This window comes from Dendronephthya gigantea, unplaced genomic scaffold (genome assembly GCF_004324835.1).
Source record: "Dendronephthya gigantea isolate DGI-Jeju-01 unplaced genomic scaffold, DenGig_1.0 000005F, whole genome shotgun sequence".
NCBI lineage: Eukaryota > Metazoa > Cnidaria > Anthozoa > Malacalcyonacea > Nephtheidae > Dendronephthya > Dendronephthya gigantea.
Window position 1 is genome coordinate 3,566,994 of NW_021163015.1, and position 24,254 is coordinate 3,591,247.

Genomic DNA, 24,254 nt, shown 5'->3' on the forward strand with positions numbered 1-24,254 from the left:
ACTTGAGCCACCAAAGCGTTACACAATGTTTTCTTTATACGTTTTGGATGGATGATAGTTGGAGTAAAGGACTCGAGTGATGAAATAAAAGAAAGAAATCAAGTACTCGCATATCTCAAAGCAGGCTCGGTAAATATAAATTTTATTACTGAAACGAATTCAAGAGTTTACATATAATAAAACTGTACAACGTGTAAACACACCAGAGTTTAGACTACGAGTAGGTCACACTTCTGCCATAACTGCTAAGTTTAAACGCTTGTGTTCGTTTAGTTCAGTTGTACTTTGCAGAGTCTGGTTAGGATTGAAGTGCAAAATATCAGAAGACATATCTCATAATCAAACTAAAATCTAAAGCTCCTTATTGTCAATATTCATATCTGTGTTTCTTCGCATGATAAACGACTGCTCAGAAAGCTTAATTCTCTTCTTTTTAAAATCTTCTTGGCTTCGGTCCATAATGGCCGCTTTATCTAACATTCAGTGAAGGGTCAGACACAAAACATATGCAAATGAATGCTTCACTTTAAATCCTCGTAGTTAGACAATCTCTGAGGTAAATCGTGCTGGGATCAGTGTCCTCGATAAAATCGCACAGTCAAAAGTCAAGTGCTCGTTTAAAAGTGTACAAGATTTTAACCTAAGGTGATGAAAGTTCACGCAGCGAGTGAGTGTTCGCTATTTATTAGCAAAACAACAAGACGTCAAAGACGACGTCGCATCACGACTGAACTTCGAAAGTATTATCAGCAATCCCAGCAACTCTTGCGCATGCGATGCCTTCTGTAGCAATGATATCTCAAGTGTTTTGCCTCATGAAGTAAAACTCCCATGAGCTAGTGTACTAGATTTCCTTCGTCTTCCTGCAACAGACGCCAGCATCGACGATGATCTTCTGTCCAGCGCAGGTAAATCAGACTCGTTGATGTCATCACGAATCCCGACCCTAAGAGCGCACTGCAGTAAAATACGGGTGAAACCATCACGAAAGTCTTTGTTCATTCTGGCGTAAATCAGCGGGTTTAGGACGCTGTTGACATAATGAAACCATTTCGCAGCAATGATAATATCTTGTCGTAAGGACGCATAACAACTGCGGCAAATCGCGTAGAAATTAAGCACGAAGAATGGGCTCCAACATATAAAAAATGCCGAGATAACAATACCCAGTGTCTTCGCTGCTTTTATCTCTTTCCTCAAACGGAACTTCTTCGTTGTTCCACCATTCATAGGAATATCAATCTTCTTGACTTGTTTACAAGCCACGCGAAAAATCATGGAGTACATTATGACCATAATCAATAGCGGAATAAAGAAGCCAATGACGGTGAACATAACCTCGAACACAACAACCGTATCTTGAAATATACCACGCGATGCAGCCAGTAATGTAGCGAAGACCCACATACAGGCGATTATTATGATTGCTCTTCGTCCGCCCATTCGTTGGTAATAACGAAGAGGCGAAGAAATACAAATATATCTTTCAATACTGATACAAGTGAGATTGAAGATACTCGTCAGTCCGCAAATAATGTCAGTTAGAGTCCAAACAACGAGCGCCGACCTGTCTATCTTCTCCCAGTTTGGATCTGGCCCAGTGACAACGTGTATTGCCCACGTAGGCATTGAAAGCATGCTTATTAAAATATCACTGATTGCCAACGACACCACAAAGTAGTTTGTAACTGTGCGGAGTTTATGGTATCTTCGAAATGCTATGACGACCAGGGAATTGCCGAAGATTGAGAGCGCCATTATGGCAAATATTATGGTTGCGCTGATGATTTTGTACGATTCGGAATAAGTTTGATGGGGTGGGAGTGTGTTGTTCCGACCTGGGGCGATGACGGTCGTGTTGATCAGTGTGTTGTTGCTGAGGGTGGTAGGTGTGAAGGTTCCGAATAACTCCGTGCTTGTTGCGAAAGATGATGACGTTGCGTTTTCTGACATGGTCTGGTCTAGTAGCAGTCTTTCACTTAGTTTCTTTCTTCTGATTTGAACACTCTCTTAGAACTTGTCCTGAATGCTAGTGAAGAAAATAAATGCAATTAGAAATACGACTTAAAGCTCTGCAAGTTAAACTCCAGTTAAACATCAGTTCGTTTATTCTTTTAGGATTCCCACCCTGAATTTTTACCGCGATTTATCACGACAATATACGAAAGCCTTCCTACCTAAACGGACTACAGTACAAGCTTCTTCAGAGAAACGATTCATTTCAGGTTCGTAGGCGTAGAATTCATTATGTTGTTATGACTAAAGTATTTGCCAAAATCCTTTTTTCTGATTACCCAACCAAGATTAAATTTTTCTTGTACTCAACGAAACGTGACAAACTGAATCACTATCGCAGGGTATTCAAGAGTACACTTTGGACGCTATAATCATTAGCCTTTCTTCATGTATTGTGCCTCTCCATCAAATATTTGGCATCCGGATATGATTACTGTTTCTAGATTGTAAAACCAATTAGCAGTGGCTTGATAACCATGCCAAAAATGGAAAAGCAGTAGAACGCAAAATAGCTTTTAGCAAAAACAAGTGTTTTATAACGCATTTCTTGCCTCATTTTAAATTCGTCATTCTTATCTGTTATGATTGACAAGTTTATATATCACGTTATTATGCATCCATTTATCAAGACGACAAAGAAATTAGTCTGCTTGACTTTATCTACGCTTCCCCGGCAGTGCGCTGGATGACGAAGGAATGTTCGCAAATTAAGTTATATTTTTGTGTCTGTGCAGCTTGGAATTGAGCAATCATTTCAAGTAAACGTGGTGGTCATTGCTTTCGTTCAATCTGAGTGTCACGGACTTCAAAGCTGCGCATTTCAACAATGAGTATCGTTTTACAGAGTACTTCAATAATTTCAATGTGTATTTTTATAGTCCATTAGCGACTTGTTAGTGTTATACACATCCGATATGCTCGTGTGAAAATCATACAACGTTAAATATTATTAAAAAGGTTTCTGCATGCTTACAAACAGTAAGTTCATAGGAGGGGGGCTGTTTATAGTTTGCGGGACACAGAACTAACCACACATTATTACACAAAGCCAGTTTGCGCGCGCAAACTCCGCCTACATTCGAGGGAATTCCAAATTCCAGGTGGGTCCTGAAAGCAGGCTGTTACTAGTGCCTTCCTACTGATATTTTAGTCAAACCGTGTCCGTTGTAACTAGCATGAACTAATAAAATCATCTGGCAAATGTCATGTTCTGGATTAATCTGATTTTTTGGTGTTATTCTGCGACAGATTTCATAGTCTGATCACGGAAGCTTTAATTTTCTTCATATTTACCAAAACCAACCCTGAGTTGATAATGTTGTATTGAAATTAAGCTTTCTATCAGCTTTTTAACAATTCTTGCCGAAATGCGTTCCTCGACTGCTTCTGTGTAAACTCAGTGTTTGCATGCCTGCTCTGATTTCACGATAATCAAAACTCACACCACATGTCCAAAATGATTGTTCCTTGCCTCAGTTTTTTAGTTTTCACGCGATCTTTGACATGCTTGAGATATTATATAGGGCACAGAATCATTTATTTTCTACGGTATTTTGAGAAAACACGCAAACTTTGCGCCCAATTTACTAAAATCAACGCCATTTAACGCAAGGCCTGGTTCGAATTAACTTTGTTGTTTTTCAACTATTCTGAATTCTTGTTGCATCTTTATCATGTAATGTTAAAGCACATTTTTCAAGTGCACTCATTTAAATATTTTGCATTGCCTGTTTTGTCTCGCCATAGAAATAAAAGTTCATAAATTGTAGTCATGTTGGAAAAGCATCTCACCCAGCATGGGCTGAGCTGTAATCATCAGTAAATACATTTAAATGTAGATTTGATTGGATAACTATTAATGGTTTGTGGAAGTTCTCCCTGTTCCCCATCAGGGTGTATCATGGACCATTAACTATAGATGATGGAAATGCCAAAGACTGTAAAGCAACGTACTGTCTCTTTTTGCTTTTTGAAATTCAGAAATTGTAAGCTGCTCCAGGCAAATATATAGGTATCAGAATTACTGATATACAATTATTGTTATGCACGATTTATGAACGCCTTTGGCTTGCGAGAGGAAACATCTTTAGTAATTAGTAGATAAATAACAATCATATAAAGTTCAAAGCTAATTTCAAAAAGTCCCACTAGTTAAATGAAAGAGTAATCTCTCGATTGCCTGAGCGATGTTGGATGTTGCACTGAAATAAATAGCTACCAGAAACACTTCCATCCTCAATAATCTAAGCAATCTCGTTCCAAAAACAAGAGGAGGAAATGTAGCTGTGATGGCGAATTAAACAAGGCTAGCGATAAATTAGGCTATGCTTCCAATAGACAGCTATACGATCTTCAACATTAGACTGGATAATGTTTCTCTATAAAGTCCTGTTGTTTACGGAATTTTCAAACCATAAATTTGGTTTGCACATTCTGATGTATTGTAATTCATAGTGGCTCGACTATATATATATATGAGAAAATTTTACTCCGAACAATAATATGAATAATATGGCCTCATAAAATAAAGCAATCACCTTATGTTTCCGGACCATATAAAAAAAACAGTCAGGAATGTGTAGTTTGCTTCAATAGAGTATAGTGAAGGGCTATGGTATATAAACAACTTATTACAAACATCATTTGCAAATCAAACATGGATTAAACTTTACTGACCTGAGCTCCGTGGGACAACGGCTAAAACATCGTATATAGAGAGCCGGGCTTTTTTTCTTAATCCAGTTCTTAGTTTAGTAATCCACTTCAACGAAGGATCAAAATCTTCATACAATTCTTTACTTTAATTTCTAGGGAAGAGAGTTGGAAAACGTAAGCCAAAAACTGCGGAACAGAAAGCGCTCCACCGGCGCGAGATATCCTGATAGCAAGAATAATATCATCAAGCTGCAGCGAGCCTATTTAAAATAGGTGTTTTATCGCTGGGCTGAAGATTGACGTACCCAAATGATAAGGTAAGTTTTGACCTCAGGTCAACACATATTAGGCATTCCTGTTTGGCGCGCATTTAAAGGCCTCGATCGACTCGCAACAGCTGACAGAGACCCACATTAATTAGCTCGCTTTCTGCGTAATACCGCGAGTTTGTTTTGCGCACAGATAAATGTTTGATATCCTAAATGCGGATCCGGTCTGTCCTTCTTGCGGCTGTTCCCACGAATAATATAACACCAGTGTGTCTTTCTACACGCCACAAATGCTGCAACTATAGAGTCTATAATTACCAGCAGGAAAAGCAAACAGTATATCTGATGCATAAAGGATAGAGTAATGAGATTGAGAGACGATTCAATCCTGAAAAGATTAATTTAAGGAAAGAAAGTTCACTTATTTGGAATAGTTTTTTTCTCCGTTTTCATCTCAACGCACCATTCTCAGTTTCTCACGATTTATCAGCTTTGGCGTAACAAACAAGATGACCCATGCTCTATATAAAACCGCATATATTCCTTGCAGACATCTGCATCGCTGGCGATCTTCCATGCATATAAAAATTTTAAAAAAATGTTACAGTCGCATACCAAATCTCCTGCGATACTTTGATCTACTTTATTATTGCACTCCTTATTTATCCTTCAAAGAGTACAACTTTAAGTTGTTCATTTTTTTAAAGTTTTTTTAAGGCAGTTTCCGAAAATCTTATTGGCACCTGATGTTAGCAGGTGATAGCATGAAGGATACTAGTTTATGTAGCATGAAAGCTTTTTTAGGCATATGTGACAACTTATACATAATTTGTGGCTATTTTGAGCGAAATATATCGAAAGGAAATAGCCTTGCATGAGATGAATGTCAAACTGACCCGATTGATAGATATGCCTCTTAATTTTCGCGTCTGCACATGGATTTTGGCAAAATTATACTCATCTCATTCAAGGTTTTAGTCTAAGAAGGAAAGGAAATTGACAGCATAAAGACGGATTTAAAATTATTGTGTCTAACTTTGTTATACGACAAACACACTTTAGTATATTTGGCACCATGTAAGCTGCAATTAAAACCCAATAAGATTTTAATCCATTTCAAAACCTCAGGCTAAACGTTTGTTTGAAGGGTACACACCCATTTTGGTTAACCTTGAAATTTGTCCACGAATTAAACTACGCTAAAAAAGCATATTTTGTTTATGTGTACATGTTTCCTAGCTCTATATCACCACAGCTCTATATCAAGAACTTACTCATAATACTATTAAAAAACTGAATATATATTAAACCAGAAAATACCACTTCCCCACGCAAGGCCTAAAAGTATTTACCAAAGCTCATCTGAAATTCGTAAATTTCTATTAACCAATTAGAGTTTGACATTGGCCTCTGATAGAAGAGATAACTTGTTTAATTTAAATCAATTTTTATCAACAAACAGTTTTTAGTTTTCATGCTACGTGCATGGAGTCAAACCAACGCAAAGACTAGCTAACTGCAGTCTATACTCCGTAGAGAAATGTATAAAATGCTGCATTATGTAAAGTGAAATGAATTTACAATTTTATTTGAATTCACACAAAGGGTATATCAACTTTTCATTTAGAAGATTATTATATACGCCTACAAGGGTTATATTAACTAACGTCCTACGCAGTTTAATTCAAGCTCTCATGCATGCACGGAACCCGACATTGAGTGGAGATCTTTTGAATTAGGCTCTAAAATTAGTGCTCTAGAACGCCACATTGTTTTGATATTGCATGTGAATTGATTATGACTTGAAAAAAAACTTTCGCTCGCAGATGTCTCGTGTTGATACGTTACTTAAAAAGTCTGTCGAATTTTGGTTGCGAAAACGCGCAACGGAACGCACTTTTACATAACATGCGTCAGCTTTGCCGTGCATGCATGGCAAGAATTTCACAAGCTTTTAACATCATTTTAATATAATTGCATTTAGTTTTAAAAAAATGTTATCTACGTTGTGTTTCTAAACAGATAAGCCGAAAGATATTATGAGGTGTCCTTCAGGCGAGCGTATATATATATACACTGTCTATTACAATGCTTTCTGGAAGGATATGTTTGAGCTACATACTCTATATATAGTATTGATTTAAACCTCGTTTTCGCCTTTAAAGTATATTAAACGCCAATTAATAATCTTTTAAAACGCAATATACGGATCAGTTCAGTTCAATATTTATAATGGGGAAATACAGTTCAGTCAACAAGAAAATGAGCATTTTTGTCTACCTCTGAATTTGTTATGAATTTGTTATTTTTTCAGGTTTATAACCGTAAGAATTATCTTAATACATCAATGAGAAAGTGTTCCTCGTAAATTGAGAAACACAACCCTTCTCTTCTATTTTAATAAAAGTCTACACTTTTAAAGGTCAGTCGAAGAATTAAGACACATGCAGCAACTAAGAGTGTTGTAAAAATTAATATTTTCTTTCACCATGGACGCCTATTATATACGCATTTTCAGTCGAAATTAAATACGAATTTCCGTAAAAATTGAATTCGACCTTATGCGCCTATAATCCTGCAGAAAACAAAATAGGGCCTAAACTATTTATAAGAACATTTCAGCGTTAAGATCTGTAGGTGTCTAGAGAGGATAGCTGTGCGACCTGCTGAACTCTGCTGGATTCAACCTGATTCGATGAGATGTGCATAAAATAATTTATTAAATTTATCTTTTGTTGTAGTGATATTAACGTTTCGTAATTAAACGACATAGAATTTGGTGAATATTACGGAAGATAAGCTTTGTTGAGATGACTTTTAGAAGAGATTACATGCACTATTCAGATTATTTTTAATAAGAAAGTGACTTCAAATCCTTTCCCAATGAATTAAGCGCCCTAGAGAGTTTGATCTATGAAATGAAATCTTGATTCATGAAAGCAAAAACTAACCTTCGGCTTAGCTCTAACAAGGAAATCAATCAAACGGCAACAATAGAACGATTCCGATAGATCACTGCTTCGATTCCCTCAGTATCTTTGCCTCAGTGCGCTGATTATGTTTGTAAGAGAGAAAAGCTAAGCCAGTGTTTTCATTCTTCTACAAATTTGCATGCAAAAGCTCTCTTTATTCTGTTCGTGCAAGTGATTCTCATCTTAAACGTAAACTATAAATGTCCTGGATTTCGGGGGAAAGCCGATAAGGAATAATCTCAGTTTAAAACCTGCAATAATTTTCTCAAAGCGTAGGGGAAAATAATGATGGGCAAATTTGAAGAAACAGGAATGGCAGAATATTATAGAAATAATAAAGTATATCTTGTATTAATGTCGGCGACATGAATTTGCTAACTTTCGATCGAAAATTAAATTAATAGACTTGCAATGAAATATCTTATTACCACGCATATTGTGAGAATACTGACTGAAACAGTAAAATACATGACTTACACGAAATTCATCGATGACTAGCGTCCTCTGTGATAAGCAAATCTAATCTACTTGAACATTGATTGCTCTTCAATAAAGTTGTTCCCCGACGTCTGCAATGGCTATGCCAAGCGCATGGATGAAGCGAATATTTGTAATTAAAATTTATAACGGTGACAATGCGCACAAAGGGCTTGTCCCATAATTTATAAGTGATTGCCACTCAAGAGAACAATTAGTATTGAAAATCTTTTCAATCATGTGGCAATCATGTCGAATCAATATTTAGCCTTGTATAGAAATCTATTTTCTGTGCATATATACGACTCTATGGCTCATTAATTCACAGCCTGAACGCGCTTTTCACTGTGCGCAATGCATCATGTCGAGGTTTAAAACACGTCACAGATTCACGATGCTCTGCTGCGCATGTCATTACAATCGGTCACTAATTCCCATACCACAATCATGATACAGAACTTGAGGTCAGATCTGCGTATGTATGATCTGTGTTTTTACGTCTGAAGGTGAGAATATGTCTCAGTCCTGAAATTGAAATCGTGTTTTTAACTTATTACAAGATCAAATAAATCAGATTATTATCGAATTAGTTGTATATAGTGGTGCGATCATTGCGTTCTAATGGGCGATTGGCGAACATAATGATATCATGCATGGATCCAGGACCCGTCACTAGCGCCATGATCGGGAGGGGGCGCATGCGCAACAGTCCTGTTGAAATCCTATGAATGTATCGTATGAATATTTTCAAGCTCCTAGTCAAAACTGGTATCACTAAAACCTAAAACGCCTCGAAAACAATTACAAAGTCTGTCTTGGGTAATCTCTGTCATCATTCCTCGTGTCAACCTACTGCAGAGCGTTTGGTTTAAGCATGGGACGTCAGTGTTGTTGAATGTTGACCAAAAGCACTCCAACTTATCTCAAGTATAAGTGTAATTATATACTTAGTTTCTGTCAAAAGTAGGACTAATATTGCCAATCACTGAGTCCAGAAATAGAGCGACTAGCAACACAGATGTTCAGATTCACACGCGGATTTGGTGGCGAAGGAAATCCAAAAAACATGCGTATAGAAGCTTCAAGAGAAATAAAATTTTTTGTTTCTTCAATATTAGATAGACCTTCTCCTGGCTAGGTTAAAATATAAACTTATTTGCGCGAAGTTCTGATGCAATCTACGCGTGACGACATCGGGTGAAATATGAATTGCAAAACAACCTTAGTGATGTCATCATGGCAGAAGAAATATGATTCAGCCGGAGCGTTATCAAACGGTATCAGATATATTAAAACTCTGATAATCCAATACATGAGTTGTATTAGTTTCGTATTAAAATGAAAAACAAAAAATTAATTTAAGGACGTGCAGAACGTCGCTTGTTCGCGTGTCAAAACTTGTGGTAAGGAATTGAAACACACAGGCTTTGAGACAGTCAAAATAACTGGTTTGCTAGGGTCAGATTTTAAAGACCATGAAACATCAGTAGATGTAGTCTTCCCTTCCCAGTTATATTCCTGATAGCTCTCTTTTATTTATACTTAAGATGTCGATAAGAGTTGCAGAAATAGAACTGCATTAATCATGTGACTTTTATGTTCCGTTGATCCTATGATTTATACGATATTGTGGTCACATAACAGTCTACATTACTTTCGTCCCATCTTTAACGAAGTTTGCTCATTTTGTCACGCCTATATAATTCCTTATACGATAAGTTTCGATTATAGCCTATCGATAATCATTGCGCCGTTTTGCAAATATAGATATCAACATAAAAAAATCAGATGTAGTAAAGTTTTGATGTGGCTTCAACATGTAAAATATTAAGAAATAGTAGGTTTTAGTTTTAAATACAAAACAATAGAGAATAGAAAAACTTTGGTTAATACAAGACAATGTAGTCAATCAATATGTAAGAATCCGTACGGAGCTGGTAAACTGCAACCTTAGGTCGCCGTTTTGAGACTTCTCATGAATATATTAGGCAAGTGATGAAACTATATTATATTATTTAGAAATGTATATATAGCTGCAGGGTATAGAGCTAGTGCACTCACATGTATTCATCACGGTAAATAATGGTGCACTTACCAATATGATGATATATCTCTCTGTATTTACATTATATTAAACCACGTTGAAACAAAATTGTACAGTACATGCTCAAGGAGACATCTTGCAGACTCGCAGTTTTAAAGATTAATTCTAATTGCAATTCCTCGACATTTTATTAGATCGGCTTGGTTTTGTGGTTGCCATATCTTTGCCAATGTCTGTCAATTCATGCCAAATATCTGCCGACATTACTTTTTTTCCTAAGCTGTTGCTTGCATACTTATAGGATTAGTTGCTGGCGGTGTTTTTAATGATTCATCTTCCAACACAACTCATTAAAGAGTCTAGCTATTTCTGTCTTCTATTTACATTTCTAACCATATACTGATATAGCTAGCGAAAAACAAGAATTTCTTTTTCGTATCATCGTTTTGATCGATAAGAATGATCTAGAAACAATAGATGTTTTCTTTTCAAACTGACAGATGCTGAAAGTTTATATCCTCTCATATATGATCATTGATTTGTGACTAAATTTCCCAAGATTTCAAGTGCATGCAGCAGCATTGTTATATCATAACACGAACAAGCTGCTTGTTGTGAAACTAGTTCCTATTTTCCTTAAAATATAACTTTTGAAAACAATGTTGAGTGGATTAATTTTTTCTAATTTTTTCTGTATCGGTGTCATATATTGACGCGGTGTTTTGAAACGAACCGCGCAGGGTTCCTATTATAGATAATTATAGTTTGATTATTAAACATCCAGGATAGATTAGACGATTATATATACAAAGCTCAACGTAAACTCTGAATGTTTGCCCGCGGGAAACTCCGTACTCAGTTCCACTCGTATCTGGCTCAATCTTACTGGAGTTTTTTTTATCCTCAGCACCTGCTGTGATTAAAGATATACTATTTTTCTTTTGCATAAAATAAGTTGATATTCACTCTGATTTCCTCATGCAAACAATCTTTGAGGCGATCTCAATGAGCCTTCAAACAGCTGAAGAGTTAAGGGCCTATCAGAATTATTGAATGATACAAAATATTCGCATCTTCGAATTTGATAGGGGCTGGACTTGGATAAGAAACGATATCAGATGAAAAGGTTAAAAATAAATTGCTTAGACTATCAAGGAAGATGTATCCATAAACTCCTACACCATTGTTATGATGAAAACAGAACAGAAAAATGATAATGATTTTAATATTCATATTGATTAAGGATAACCATTTAGGCAAATGGGCAGCCTGTATGTCAAGATTTCTTACGATTTTACTTCGTTTTCGACAGGATATAGCAAACCTTGTCCTGTGAAAAGCAGGTTATATCTCAGTCAATTATAGGAAATGGCGATAGGAAATGCATTTAGGATGAGTCGTATAATCTTCCAAGTCAAGTTTAGCTCTTGAGACATATAACTTTAACAATTTTTTGATCCCTCAGAGCATTTTATCCCTACAAGAATTCACGGCTCGTTATCTTGAGTGTGTACAATCAACTGGGTGTGCAGCAAACATTGATATCAAAAGCTCACGCGTGCAGTACCTGAAAATCCTTGTGTAGAATAACGCCAGAGGCATTGGCAATCATGTATTTACATTTATCTCTGCGTCCAACTTGCAATTTGTGACAGATCTCTTGCGTTAAATGTCAGTTGTAACTATTAAAAGCTTCTAATTTGATTCATTAATTCTAATTTCGTAGATGAATAGAACAACATTTGTTCATGCGCATGATATGGTAATTAGACGACGCTGCAATTAAATTAAACTTCTTTACCTCATCTATGCGCAGTATTTTTTAGGATTACAAAATATTTAAATTCATTTCGTATAAGAGGATTATAACCCTACGTAAGCAGAACACTGGTCTTTGTTTGAGAGGGTGTTGTATCAGTTGATAAGACACTCCACTCATCCCATATTTGTGATTTCGAATCGATCCGCAGTGTAAAAATATTTGAATGCTGTCAATTCTTGCAAGACGATAGTGGTTTCGAGAATTCGATTACATAGTTCGTTCTTATCACAGGATTTAGCTTAGAAAATCATCTTAAACTGACGGCGCGTTAAGAAAACTGACACGCTGAATTAACTAAACGAATAGCTTGGGCGTTGTGCTTCATATCGTATCCCAATTTATGCCCTCAAGATTTATTTTGTGGTTATGTCGTGTCCTATATATTCTTAGAGCTAAATTATCGTGCAAAAAAGATTCAGCCTAGCTTAAAAATTTTGGAACACTAGAAGAATGTATATCTAAGTGCAAGACTTACCTTAGATGAAATATTTCTCCGCACAGATTCAATGATAGCTGTTCGTCTCCGGCTGTTTGCAATTAAATGATGCCTAAATCCTCCCAAAGTCTTATATATATGATGATATGTCAAGATAAGTCGAGTACACCTTGTGTTGATTGAGTCAAAACATCCTGCCTCTATCTTGTTTTTCCTTTTAAAACTGGCATAATCGTCCCAATTGCAAAAAGTGGGCTGAAAATATGAAGAGAACTGATATATATATATATTATTTCTCGCCAGATTAGCCCTGTGGAGGTGATCAAGTTCACCAGCTGCAGGGACTTACTCAAGATTTTAAACAAGATTGCATGGCTTGCATGTCATTGAAAAATATAGAGAACGTTGGGTTAATGTTGTAGAATAATTGTGCAATTTATGTTAAAAATTCGTCAATAACTCAACAGTGTCGCGACAGACTTATATATGACATATATCTCATATCCGAGCCCTTATTTTTGTGTTAAAAACATTAAAAATTCATAGGATTTTTGGCGAATCCTGCCAGGCATTATATGTCACATGAAGTGGCTTTAGCCCTGATAAAATTCATCTTTCACGTATTATTAGTTAAAAAAAGAATATTTCTGAGCCGCTTTTGCAGACAGTTTTAATAATTCTGCTGTTGGTGTTCTTATCCCAAATACCACTCGTGTCTCAGCGCTGGTTTTTCCCTTGCGTTTTCACACTATTAACCAACATCAAAAACTCGCTCTGATGTCTCAGGTCATTTATTGAATAATACAGATATGTATATGAAATCCGTTAAAAGAAGATGGCAAGAAATATCTCATTCGACAAAGCTATTCCATTCCAAATACGATAGCACAGTTTCAGAAATGAATTTAACACCACGTTATATAGTGGCTTGCTCACTGGGGCCCCATACACGGTTATTATTCTAGGAACCTTTATATCATAATACAAAAGCATAGAGTAGGAATGAGAATGAAAATATGTGTGAGATTAGAATATACAGCGGTGACTAAAAGTCTAGAAATTTCAACACTGAAATTTCAATTCATAATGATTTGAATTTCTGGTTCAGGTCATTTAATATGCTTCACCTGCAACCGGATCAATGAAAGTATATCAAGAGACATTTACGGGGATATATTACCGCCATAATGACAATCCTATAATATTTAACGAAACAAGCGACGAGCCAAACTGGGAATTTATAAATTACAGTTTTCAAGCATGCTTGTTCTTCTAATTGGGTACTGATAATAACGCCTCAGATAATGACTCTATCACTGCACATCTAGATTTTTATCTTGTTTTGCAAAAGCCGCATAAATTCCATTTGTAAATATTACCTTTTTTGATGGCAGAGTATCCGGTGATCAGAATGGAGAAATGTGACTGTGAGAGAACGCAGATGCCTAGATTTGGTTGTTATGATGTTTCTTAGTGCGAGACGACTCGTTGTCAAAGGAAATGTTAGCTAATTATATTGCTACAATTTTGATTATTCGGATAATGTAATCTTATATTAGTGCTCAATATGACACCGCAGAAATTGGTGTTTAAGACGTTTCAACCCGAAAATCTAATCGCTGGTTCACAATTGTGCATTTCTGTATCGCCCTATCAAAGAGAAACCTTTTGAATATCTTAAAAAAGTTCAATTTTTTTTCTGAATACGCATTCTGCAATCTTTTGACAGCTCATCATACACATCTGACCGCTGTGAAATGGCCATTTTGAGGCTTAAAGTATACACAAAGTTATTAATTCAGACGATTCGTTTTTACCGTGAGCAAGCTTCAAATTTTTTGTGCAAGACATATTTTCTTGAATATTTATAAATCTTTTTCCTCACCAAGTTTGAAGTCTAAGTATCGAGAATTGCGGCTAAGCCTATACCAATTTCCGCGGTGTCGCTCAATATCCACCCATTCACGGTCATTCTTACGTAGACCAATGGCCAAGCTTGGGCCTTTAGGAACGAACGACAGCAGTTAATTCGGGACAAAATGAATAGGAAAGAAGTCGAAACATGAAACACCAGAGCCATGTAGTTCACAGCCAAATATTCACTACGCAGTGTCGAGACTAATCTAGTAGGTTTTCATTTCCCCCCCTAACACCTCGAGCGTTCTCCACCCCCTGAAAATGTTTATCATTGTATCAATTCTTTCGCCTGCTATGGTCGTTACTTCGTTCAAACTCTCTTTTCCAGATGTCTGACTGGTGCTAATGACGGTATAATTAGAAGAGAATCGTTTGTCTTGATAAGTGGCGCGCGTTTTTCTACCTATGTGTTTCCATCTGAGGTTGTTTCATCGTGTCATTATCTCCACAGAGAGCCTAATTAGCATATTGTCCGTTAGCGTACTCAGGCTTTTCTTAATAAAGGTTTGTGACCTTGAAATCCGCTTACAATCTCGCCAAGCTTTATTGATAAAGCTCTGCCTTAATATGATAATATAAGAGTTTTAATCCTCACAAACAATTCCCCACTTGTCGATGTTTTTGTTAAACGGCGCGATTAGTACGATTTGAAAAAACAAAACAGTTGGATCTAACAACCGAGCCGTTATCGTAGATATATTTGTTGCGACCATGGTATCTTTATTGTTCCAACGACGATCATGCCTGCAGCCTGCCTGAACATATCTTCCAACTGACTCAGCAATCTCTTCCAGAAAATTTCTTTAATTAGTACATATAGAAGTGCCTAAGATTACATCGCAGATCTGATCTAAATACGTTGACATACTATTTCTCATTTATTCAAAAGATGCTCGGATCTTGAGCAAGAACGAATATTCAAGAGGGTGACCCGTGTCCTTAAGAAACAATTTCCTTTCACAATTTTTCGCGAGATCACACCAATTAATGTTAACACAAAACCCGCGCCACCTTCATGACAGCCGACTGTATTTGACATCACATCGGTAATACTTTGTAAACAAATTCAAGCCGTGAAAATATCCAAACCAGCAAATACAGGCACGAAAATTGATTGAGCAAGCAAACAAGCACAGTCACACGTTATAACAAAGTGTCTTCTTTAAATAGAGGGAAATTTTCATGTGAACGGCATTCATTTTGCAGTTTAGTCACGAAAGTTAAGGTCACTGCTAGTGCTAGTGAATTCCCTCTATGAAGTATACTCCCAAACAGTTTTCATGATAATTTGAGACCTCCCAGATTCATAGCACTCTGGGGTCAGATATATAATAGTTCACAAAGATATATATAGTTGATAGTTCACCATCTAAGTTCATCCTGAAACTGTCTAATCACCTCTCCTTTGAACAGCCAAATATTTGATAGTTTCGAAAAACTTAAACTGAGTTAACAAAACGAGCATGACCAGAAAAAACGGAACTCGATGAAAATAATGATAGATTCAATTTTTCCGAAAAGGAAGCTTGAGGCTCAACAGTTATCAAAATGATCCGACATCTGATAATACCCAAGTCTCGTTATATGCGCCAGTTCAAAATGCGAGAATAGTTAAGATTTTTGTAATTCTGCAATTTCTAGTGGATTTCTAATCATAGACAGCCAGCATTGGTGAACAAACGAACACATGATAAAGTTCCTCTATTTATCACATGCGTAGAAACGAAGTCGCGGGATGTACGTACGTCGGGAATTACGATGTAGACACAAACGTTTATTTTTTAATCACGTAATTGCTTTTTTCGTTTAAGAAGTGGATCTTACTGAGCGGTATTCCTAAATCCTAAGCGAGCAGATATATTTTCTGGAGCGCCTTTTCGCACCGGAGCATTCATAGTTTTTGAAAGAGAACGTAAGCCGAAGACGGTGGAGCCATATGTATTATCTAACGTCATTTCGTTTTTTTTGTCTCTTTGGCTTCATTTTATTGAATGTCTCCTGGTTGCTCTCTGGTTATACAGTCCTCCTACTGTGAATTACATTACGCTTGTTTTATTGTTGAGTATCTAGAACACCAGAGGCCATACCATGTTTGCGCTGTTTGACACAGTCAGCATATTGCGAGGTCTTTTCCTGGCTATTTCAGCAATGTCAATACAACTAAATGAGTTATTCTGTAATCATTGTTTAGGCCAGATCAATGTAAATATGTAGATAGTGTTTTCTATATGATAATAATTAGGTGGCTTAAACAGTCTGTATGGAGATAATATAGCGATATTACGTTGCTGAACATTGATAGGCCCATGGCTTAGTCCGAAATATTGTTACACATGGATTTTTCAGCTTCCGGAGGATGTTTTAAGCAATCTAATGAAGGAAATAACGGACAAAGGCAATATACAAACATAATTACATTACCAAAATGCAATCATTTAGATACATTTTCTGTGTTAGACCGCAATACAACGCAGTGAGGTCTTCGCTGAAAATCGCTGCATTAACGATAACATTAAGATATGCTTTGCATGCACCTGGGCAACATACCTCTTTACCAAAACAAAACACTTTAACGCGCCACCAAAATTCTTTTTCTATCTTTAATGTCGAACTCCACTTCTGGAGGCTAGTGTTCCTTCTTTGGTAGTGCTAAACTATCTTCGTTAATGAGTCCTTAGAATAATTGATCAAAAAGGCGATTACTTTGCGATTAAGTTGCTCGGTCTCTGTTTAGTTTCATCGACAATGAGATATTATCACAGCCAGGGGTAAGGCGGTGTGGAAAAGTTATGCACAGCACGTTTTCAGTACCAGATCTATGCAGTATGCGGTTGTTCGTTGCAAAAAGAAGGTCTAAAGGTGCACTGGTGAACGTTTAAAATTCTTAACGCTTCGGAAATTTCTCCTTTTGCATTTAACCTCGTGCTGAAGTGAAGCAAAAATTCAAACACAAAACATTCCTATCAAATTACCTTAGCTTTCGTGTGGAGGCGTGAAAGTTATCTAAATTCACAAAGAAAGGAACATAACAAGAAACTGTCCCGCCTGTTAAAAGGCGATATTAACCACTCAGCAGTGGAGAAGGCTCGTTATTTTAATCCGTTTAAAATACCACAGTTGTTGTAATGGCTCGTGTTCCCTCGGCTGTGGCCTTTACCTTGCCAAGAAACACACACACGTTTTAAAACGCTCTTGTTTCTCAATATATTTGTTTTTGTAGCTTTTAAGTTTAATTCGCAACAGGAAACGAGAGTCTGAAACGTTCATATGAGCTTTGACAATTCCATTAATTTTTTTACAACGCTAAAATTTGCGGTATTTGGTTATTAGGATGATAATTTTCGTCAAATGCCTTAACACTATAAGTTTTATTTATGAGGTCATGTTATTATTTTTTTTTCTTTGTAACTACACAATAAGAGTTCCTTATTCAGTCAAACACCGCTGTTATTGTCTCTTTAACTTAAATTTTCGGCAACAGCTTGTTCTTTTTAATTTCGTGTCCAAACCAGAGAGTAAATGTGAGGAGAGCTAAGGAGCCTGATTGATGTAGCGCGGCCAGAGGAACTGGAACATAATATAGCAAGGTTGATATTCCGAGCAGCACCTGTAAATGAATTTAGAAAAATCAGACTTAAACATGGAAAGAACCAGATTCTGTAGTGAAATAATATTATTCATTCTGAATGGGCTAAATTGTGTTTATTGAAACACACCTGCACTCCAGCCATTGCAAGGGTACTGTTAACTGCAAGCCTAGCTCGACGTGGTAGATCCACAGGTCTAGCCAGTGCCCAGAGACCGACCACAGCAGACAGTGTTACCATACCCTGGAAATATAAATCGAGATGTTTCGAAAGCCTCGAAAACGGTCAAAATACTCTTCTGTACATAAGATAAGGACAACTTTACCAGAATACGATGATCGAATTGCACTGTTGTTGCGTTTTCAAAGAAGTTCTTAATCTTAGGTTTCATCACCATCAGATCGTCTGGAATCCAGCGATCAGCAAACTTTGGAAATGAATTATAAACCAAGCCTGCATCTAAACCTGCTACAAATGCGCCTAGGAACATAATAAATATTACATTTTAAATTACTAGCTCAATTCATTACTGGTAGTTTCAAATTAACACATAAAAACAGGTTCGTACCTGACAAAGCTGTAAGGAAAACAAGCGTAAGGGCGCCATGTGTGTATATGCGAAGACGTTTTAGATTCTTCGTGTTTGCAAGCTAAAATATCAAAGAGTTACATAATTTTAGAATGGTTTAATTTATTCTTTAGTTGTATCACTACAATAGTGAGGCTAACTTCTTGAAGAACGCTTCTAGCCCTCTACGGTTAAATTTCACCTAAGGCGCGCGTTATTGACGGGTTGGTTTTCATCTGATCCACTGACCTGCTGTGCTGGAACAAGATGAGTTAACGCCTGCCAGAACATCAATGAATAAAGTGCAAATGCTGATCCAAGATGGGCTGCCAGACGGTATTGACTAACACGGGGTATCTGAGTTTTGCTTATTTTCTCCTCATCCAAACCACTTTTCACCATATACCAGCCAAGTAGGCCCTGAGAAAGTATTGATTGCTCGCATTTTACCTCAAATCCTCGTACTTTCCTAACCAATTTTTAACAATTTCACAACTAGTACTTAGGGTTAGGTATGTGATCGAACGACAAACAAGCCCGCGCCAGTGAGAACGCTGATGATAACGAAATATGAAGACTGGTATAATTTATAAGATATTGTGCTAAGTTTTCAGGTTTATTTGAACCACAAACGATTCTCCACTCTTTTAAGTTAATTCGATCCTGTGATGTGGAAAACTACCTGGAATGCTAACAATCCTCCATAAATAAACAGCCTGGGCCGTAACGATTTTGAGACCCATCCCTTGTACGCAAAAAAAACAGCAGGTAGAAAGAAAACAGCGCCAATTGAACGACCCCACATTCTGTGTGCGTATTCCATGTAAAATATTCTCTTGAATTCTGATAATGTCATTCCTTCATTTAAACTAGCAACGTAAATGTGAATATATATTGGGATTTTATATTAGTAAAAAACTGAATTTTCTGATCAGTTGGCATGTGTAATAAGGGTCACCTAACAAGTGATCTTAGGGAGAAATCCTGGAGTTTTGTGTTCTTATAATCATCTGTATTATTGACCTACTATTTGTACTCAGGAAAGTTTTGATATTTCTTGAACTCTTCTTCCCATTCTTGCTGACTTCTTGGTGGCTTCATTCCTTTAATAAGATGCCAGTCAACCATGGAAAGACCAGATTCTGTCAACCTTGTCACACCACCCAACATGACAGCACCATATACCATACCACTGCATCCAAGCAACCAATAACCTTCAAACACAAATCTTTTGTTTAACCCAGTATAACCAATGCAAGCATACTTAGAGAAATTGCAAGCAACGTATGTCAGCTAGGAAATCGATCAACATAAACCTTGTACAAACCTATAATTTTTCTAGTTCGTTCATTTTGAATAGCGTCGGTTGTGTTTTGTGTTGTGTACCATTTGCGAAGTTGAGCAAGCTTGTTTCTAATTGGCTGATATTATATAAACAAGGAACAAGTTGCATAAAATATCATAGATTGGTGTATTAATAAATGAATATATTGAAATTCAAACCACAACAAGCATACCAATGTTTTCCTGGCAGCTTTTGAGATGAATGTGGTGAAACCGAAACATCTTTGACTGTTGACCTAACAGACAATTAGAAATTTGGATGAGCCCAGAGGGTGGGGCCCAGCATGATTGAGGTCTACCCTGGGATAGTTACACAAATGCATAGTCAAGGTGGGGGGTGCTTATGCACACTGATAAAATAAAATAACCATAGATCCAACATGCCCATTGCCACTGGGCGCGCATATAGTGTCAACTATATTCTGTTTCCCCACAGCAACATTACGTCACGTATTCACCCCAAGAATGACGTAATTGTATAGTCATAAAAACACACATGAAGCAAACCTGTCTGATGTAACATCTTTGCATTAGTAGCATAGTTCGCGTACGACAGCTGCTGAATATCATAATGTTTTAGGAAAAGAGCCCAAATAATGCAGGAAATCTGAGAAAGCTACGCTCTGAAACCTGATAACTGTCGAAATCGTCCTTCCGAAATTTGTTTACAACCACACTTCGTAGTCTTCGTTTGACAATTGACGCAGTACAGTGCAATCATATAGTTCAGTAACCTGTGATATATGATGACATAAGGGGACATATGGGGACGTATGGTGATATAAAGTGTTATATGGTGCCAACACACGTGCAATGAGAAGAAATGGAGGAAAGGTTTGAATTTAAGTTTTAGTGCAATTGAGTGTTGTACCGCTTAAAACCTTTAAAATTAACAATCGTGGATATATATATTTGCCGTACTGAGGAGATTTTCAATATTTTTACTCTGTTCTAATATTGCACTTTTAAAAAGTTGGAGAACAAATGGAGTGTGGAGCACAAATGGAGAACAATAATAGTGCAAGTGAAGAACAAGAGAATGAGAACAGTTTGAAAAGATCTATTGATGAGGTTGAGGATTGTGCAACAAACTCTAGTGAAAAAAAGATAGATGTAAAGTTAGAATCAGCAGCAGAGATAAGCGTCAGTTCTGTAGAACAAGCAAAGTGTCCCAGTGAAATGGAAATAAATGAAACTACAGAGAGTAAAGATGCTGAATCAAAAATAGAATGGGAGAGTGAGAAGAGTATAAAAAGATCTATTGATGAAGTTGAGGATTGTGCAACAAACCCTAGTGAAAAAAAAATGGATCTAAAGTTGGAATCAGCATACACTGCAGAGACAAGCGTCAGTTCTGTAGAACAAGTGAAGTGTCCCAGTGAAGTAATTGAGACTAGAGAGAGTAAAGATGCTGAATCAAAGATAGATTATAGAAGAAAAAGGAAATGTGTGCTACTATTGTCGTATTGTGGGAAGGGTTACAATGGCATGCAAAGGTGAGATGGTTTTAATCCTCATTGGCGTGCGGCAGCTGGGGCCTTGCATGGCAGGAATATAGAGGGAAAGAGATATATGAGACATCCACTTAATGTAGATAGGCTTGCCATCACATGGATTAAGCTGGATGAGTTAACTTGAGTCAACCACATAAGCATTGTCAACAAATTTGCTTTCATTAAGACCATACCATATCTTATAACCTTTATCAATCAAACCTTATCTTAAAACCCTTAACATTGCAGAAATCCTGGAGTAAGAACAATTGAGGAGGACCTAACCAATGCATTGCTTAAAGCCAGAGCAATTTCAGAGGATGCATCAAGAAATTATTCAATTGTGTGTAAATATGTACTTTAATTTGGTTAGCATTCAACACTGTTTCATGGCGTCTTTAATTAAAATGTTTGAAATATTATTAGATGTCGTTCCAAAGATGTGCAAGAACTGACAAAGGTGTTTCAGCAGCGCGTCAAGTTGTTTCTTTAAAGATAAGTATAAACTGTAAAATAATCTTTTTTCTTTGTATAAATATTGCAGTCACCCATAAAATCATTTGTTATAAAGAGTCCCATTGTGTTATCTTCTAATTAATATTTTCAGCACATGGTTCCCTACAAAGAGCTAATTCCTGAAATCAACAAACATTTGGAACCACAGATACGGGTATTTGGTAAGCTTGAATCAAACACATATAACCTCATTTTGTCCTTCGGTTTAATACTGTGTATTTATATATTTTTTTCTAGCTTTGAAACAAGTAACGCGTGGCTTCGATTGTAAAAGCAGATGTTCATCCAGGACATACAAGTACATTTTGCCGACATTTGCGTTTGCACCAAGTTATGCTGTAAGATTCATAAAACAACATGCTTTTTAAAACTTAATAAACATTTCTCCCAATCTTTTATAGACTGATTGTAATCTATTATCCTTGTTTTTTAGCATACAACAAAGTATTTTAGGATGACAGGTACAGTAATGTATATATAAATGTCCCTTTCTGCTATTATATATTTTCCTTAGAAATCATTTAGATTTTTTTTCCATGAAAGATGAGATCCTAGAGGAACTGAATTTGGTACTGAAGACTTATGAAGGCACAAAAAACTTTCATAACTTTACATCAGGAAAGTAAGTTATCAGCAAAAATGACACAGTTTAGGCATGTCACAGTTTTTTAAATCTAAGTGTTTATCTTGTAGGGATTTCAAGGAGGAAAGTGCCAAAAGATACATAATTCAGTTCAATGTGGTAAGCAACATTTATTTCTTGATTTTATAAAGTACACATTTCTGCACAAATATTTGTCAAATGCTTCAGCCTAGCAGTGGTTAAATAATTGTTCAATTTGATTTGATATTTGTTTCAGGATGGTACACCATTAGTGGAAGGTGACATGGAGTTTTTAGTCCTTAAAGTTCAAGGACAAAGCTTCATGCAACACCAAATTAGGAAAATGATAGGTTTGTAATAAAGAAGTATTTTGATAAAGCTAGGGGAGTATATATATATTTTTACAAGAAAAATACAGTCCTCACATGGTTACCATTTCCAATCAATTGTGTTAACTTAGGTTTGGTTATTGCGATAATGAAGAAATTCACTGACGTGGGTGCTTTACAAAGGGCATTCCTGCAGCCAAAGGTAATTTTTAACAACATTTGATTTCCTCTTGAAACATACCTAACTTACACTAGGAATTAATGATACAGTTTTTTTACAGATGGACGTTCCAAGAGCTCCTGGCCTTGGGCTTATTTTAGATCAGGTATGTATATCATTCTTCAGATACTAAATTCTATTCCTAAATACAACATGGTCAATATTTCATAATTACGTTCTCCAGGTTTATTTCAACAGTTACAATGAAAGGTTTGGACATGATGGTCTTCATGAACCATTAGAATGGAGTGAGTGTGAGGTATATATTGTTATATTATGTGTCTTGCTTCTTTTATATTGGATCTCATAGTTTCTCCTTTTGCAGGACAAAATTGAGGAATTCCGAAAGAAGTATATTTATAATGATATTATAAAGACAGAAACAGCCACTAATTCGTATCCTTGTTTTACGTTTTCAATATTTCATAGGAAAAAATATTTTGTGTGTTAACTTTTTCTTTTTTGACCTTAATTGTTCTAAATCAGAATGATGAAATGGTTAGGCACACTGAAGCTTCATACATTCAACAGCGACAGAATGACGGAACTGACAAAATCAGAAGAAAACAAAACAGCAGAGACAGTGAAAACTTAAGCTTTAGAAGACAGTTGTTAAAACAACGTTGGGTGGTAATTCAGCTATTGAACCATGTAGAAGACATTTGACATAAAGATATTTGTACTGATTATCTGTATCATATACACAGTATATACCACACAAAAGTGATTTCTTTTCATTTAAAAGTTTCCAAATGAAATAAATAACTATAGTCTTCCGCCACCAGAACTGATGGAGCCCTGAGTGGTTAAGCTGATGGCCTATAATGTGGAAAGCAACCTTTTGATTTTCTAACCCGATTATTATTTCATTTATTATTCTTTAGAATTGAAGGTGAAAAAAAAAATTACATCGCTTCGCTATCAGCTTTGCTGGCCGAGTTGTAAAGGTTTGTCAAATTCTTATTTAATTTCAAAGATAAGCCTT

General features: G+C 36.4%; 3 protein-coding genes across 14 annotated transcripts; 1 reads left to right on the top strand and 2 right to left on the bottom strand.

The window, feature by feature from the left end:
* Positions 1 to 113: 113 nt before the first annotated feature.
* On the bottom strand, positions 114 to 17,598 carry LOC114516353 (5-hydroxytryptamine receptor 1A-alpha-like). 8 transcript variants are annotated; one of them, XM_028535797.1, is made up of 5 exons: positions 17,581 to 17,598; positions 17,156 to 17,281; positions 12,731 to 12,946; positions 4,693 to 4,823; positions 114 to 2,029 (listed from the first exon to the last, which is right to left on the bottom strand). In XM_028535797.1, exon 5 carries the CDS (start codon positions 1,951 to 1,953, stop codon positions 814 to 816), a length of 1,140 nt encoding a protein of 379 aa, XP_028391598.1. In that variant the 5' UTR covers positions 1,954 to 2,029; positions 4,693 to 4,823; positions 12,731 to 12,946; positions 17,156 to 17,281; positions 17,581 to 17,598; the 3' UTR covers positions 114 to 813. The 8 variants fall into 8 exon arrangements, with proteins under 8 accessions (XP_028391598.1, XP_028391597.1, XP_028391599.1 ...); XM_028535796.1 differs by lacking the exon at positions 17,581 to 17,598 and having other exon boundaries at positions 17,156 to 17,557; XM_028535798.1 differs by lacking the exons at positions 17,156 to 17,281; positions 17,581 to 17,598 and adding an exon at positions 14,071 to 14,301.
* A 205-nt stretch (positions 17,599 to 17,803) lies between these two features.
* LOC114516076 (cytochrome c oxidase assembly protein COX15 homolog) lies at positions 17,804 to 20,808 on the bottom strand. The gene is made up of 10 exons (XM_028535442.1): positions 20,615 to 20,808; positions 20,281 to 20,343; positions 20,091 to 20,184; positions 19,791 to 19,977; positions 19,446 to 19,632; positions 19,013 to 19,183; positions 18,764 to 18,845; positions 18,521 to 18,675; positions 18,325 to 18,438; positions 17,804 to 18,215 (listed from the first exon to the last, which is right to left on the bottom strand). Exons 1-10 carry the CDS (start codon positions 20,675 to 20,677, stop codon positions 18,072 to 18,074), a joined length of 1,260 nt encoding a protein of 419 aa, XP_028391243.1. The 5' UTR covers positions 20,678 to 20,808; the 3' UTR covers positions 17,804 to 18,071.
* Positions 20,809 to 20,861: 53 nt separating this feature from the next.
* LOC114516074 (tRNA pseudouridine synthase A-like) lies at positions 20,862 to 24,249 on the top strand. Of its 5 annotated transcripts, XM_028535440.1 has the most exons (15): positions 20,862 to 20,941; positions 21,081 to 21,603; positions 21,850 to 21,943; positions 22,027 to 22,095; positions 22,211 to 22,277; positions 22,354 to 22,454; positions 22,550 to 22,577; positions 22,660 to 22,738; positions 22,810 to 22,858; positions 22,977 to 23,070; positions 23,181 to 23,251; positions 23,331 to 23,375; positions 23,454 to 23,528; positions 23,595 to 23,665; positions 23,756 to 24,249. In XM_028535440.1, exons 2-15 carry the CDS (start codon positions 21,092 to 21,094, stop codon positions 23,862 to 23,864), a joined length of 1,464 nt encoding a protein of 487 aa, XP_028391241.1. In that variant the 5' UTR covers positions 20,862 to 20,941; positions 21,081 to 21,091; the 3' UTR covers positions 23,865 to 24,249. The 5 variants fall into 5 exon arrangements, 3 of the variants coding, with proteins under 3 accessions (XP_028391241.1, XP_028391242.1, XP_028391240.1); XR_003686263.1 differs by having other exon boundaries at positions 20,903 to 21,603; positions 23,454 to 23,517; positions 23,756 to 23,783; XM_028535439.1 differs by having other exon boundaries at positions 20,905 to 21,603; positions 23,756 to 24,248.
* The last annotated feature ends 5 nt before the right edge of the window (positions 24,250 to 24,254 follow it).

What these genes read in the sequence shown, in the direction of transcription:
- LOC114516076 (XM_028535442.1), bottom strand. Translation starts at nt 20,677, where the DNA reads ATGATATTCAGCAGCTGTCGTACGCGAACTATGCTACTAATGCAAAGA. An exon ending in AAAGATGTTACATCAGACAG is followed by an intron (nt 20,344 to 20,614) that starts GTTTGCTTCATG and finishes ATTGTCTGTTAG; the next exon opens with GTCAACAGTCAAAGATGTTT. An exon ending in AATTCGATCATCGTATTCTG is followed by an intron (nt 18,439 to 18,520) that starts GTAAAGTTGTCC and finishes TTATATTTCCAG; the next exon opens with GGTATGGTAACACTGTCTGC.
- LOC114516074 (XM_028535440.1), top strand. Translation starts at nt 21,092, where the DNA reads ATGGAGTGTGGAGCACAAATGGAGAACAATAATAGTGCAAGTGAAGAA. An exon ending in CGTTTGCACCAAGTTATGCT is followed by an intron (nt 22,455 to 22,549) that starts GTAAGATTCATA and finishes CTTGTTTTTTAG; the next exon opens with CATACAACAAAGTATTTTAG. An exon ending in AAAGTATTTTAGGATGACAG is followed by an intron (nt 22,578 to 22,659) that starts GTACAGTAATGT and finishes TTTCCATGAAAG; the next exon opens with ATGAGATCCTAGAGGAACTG.
- LOC114516353 (XM_028535797.1), bottom strand. Translation starts at nt 1,953, where the DNA reads ATGTCAGAAAACGCAACGTCATCATCTTTCGCAACAAGCACGGAGTTA.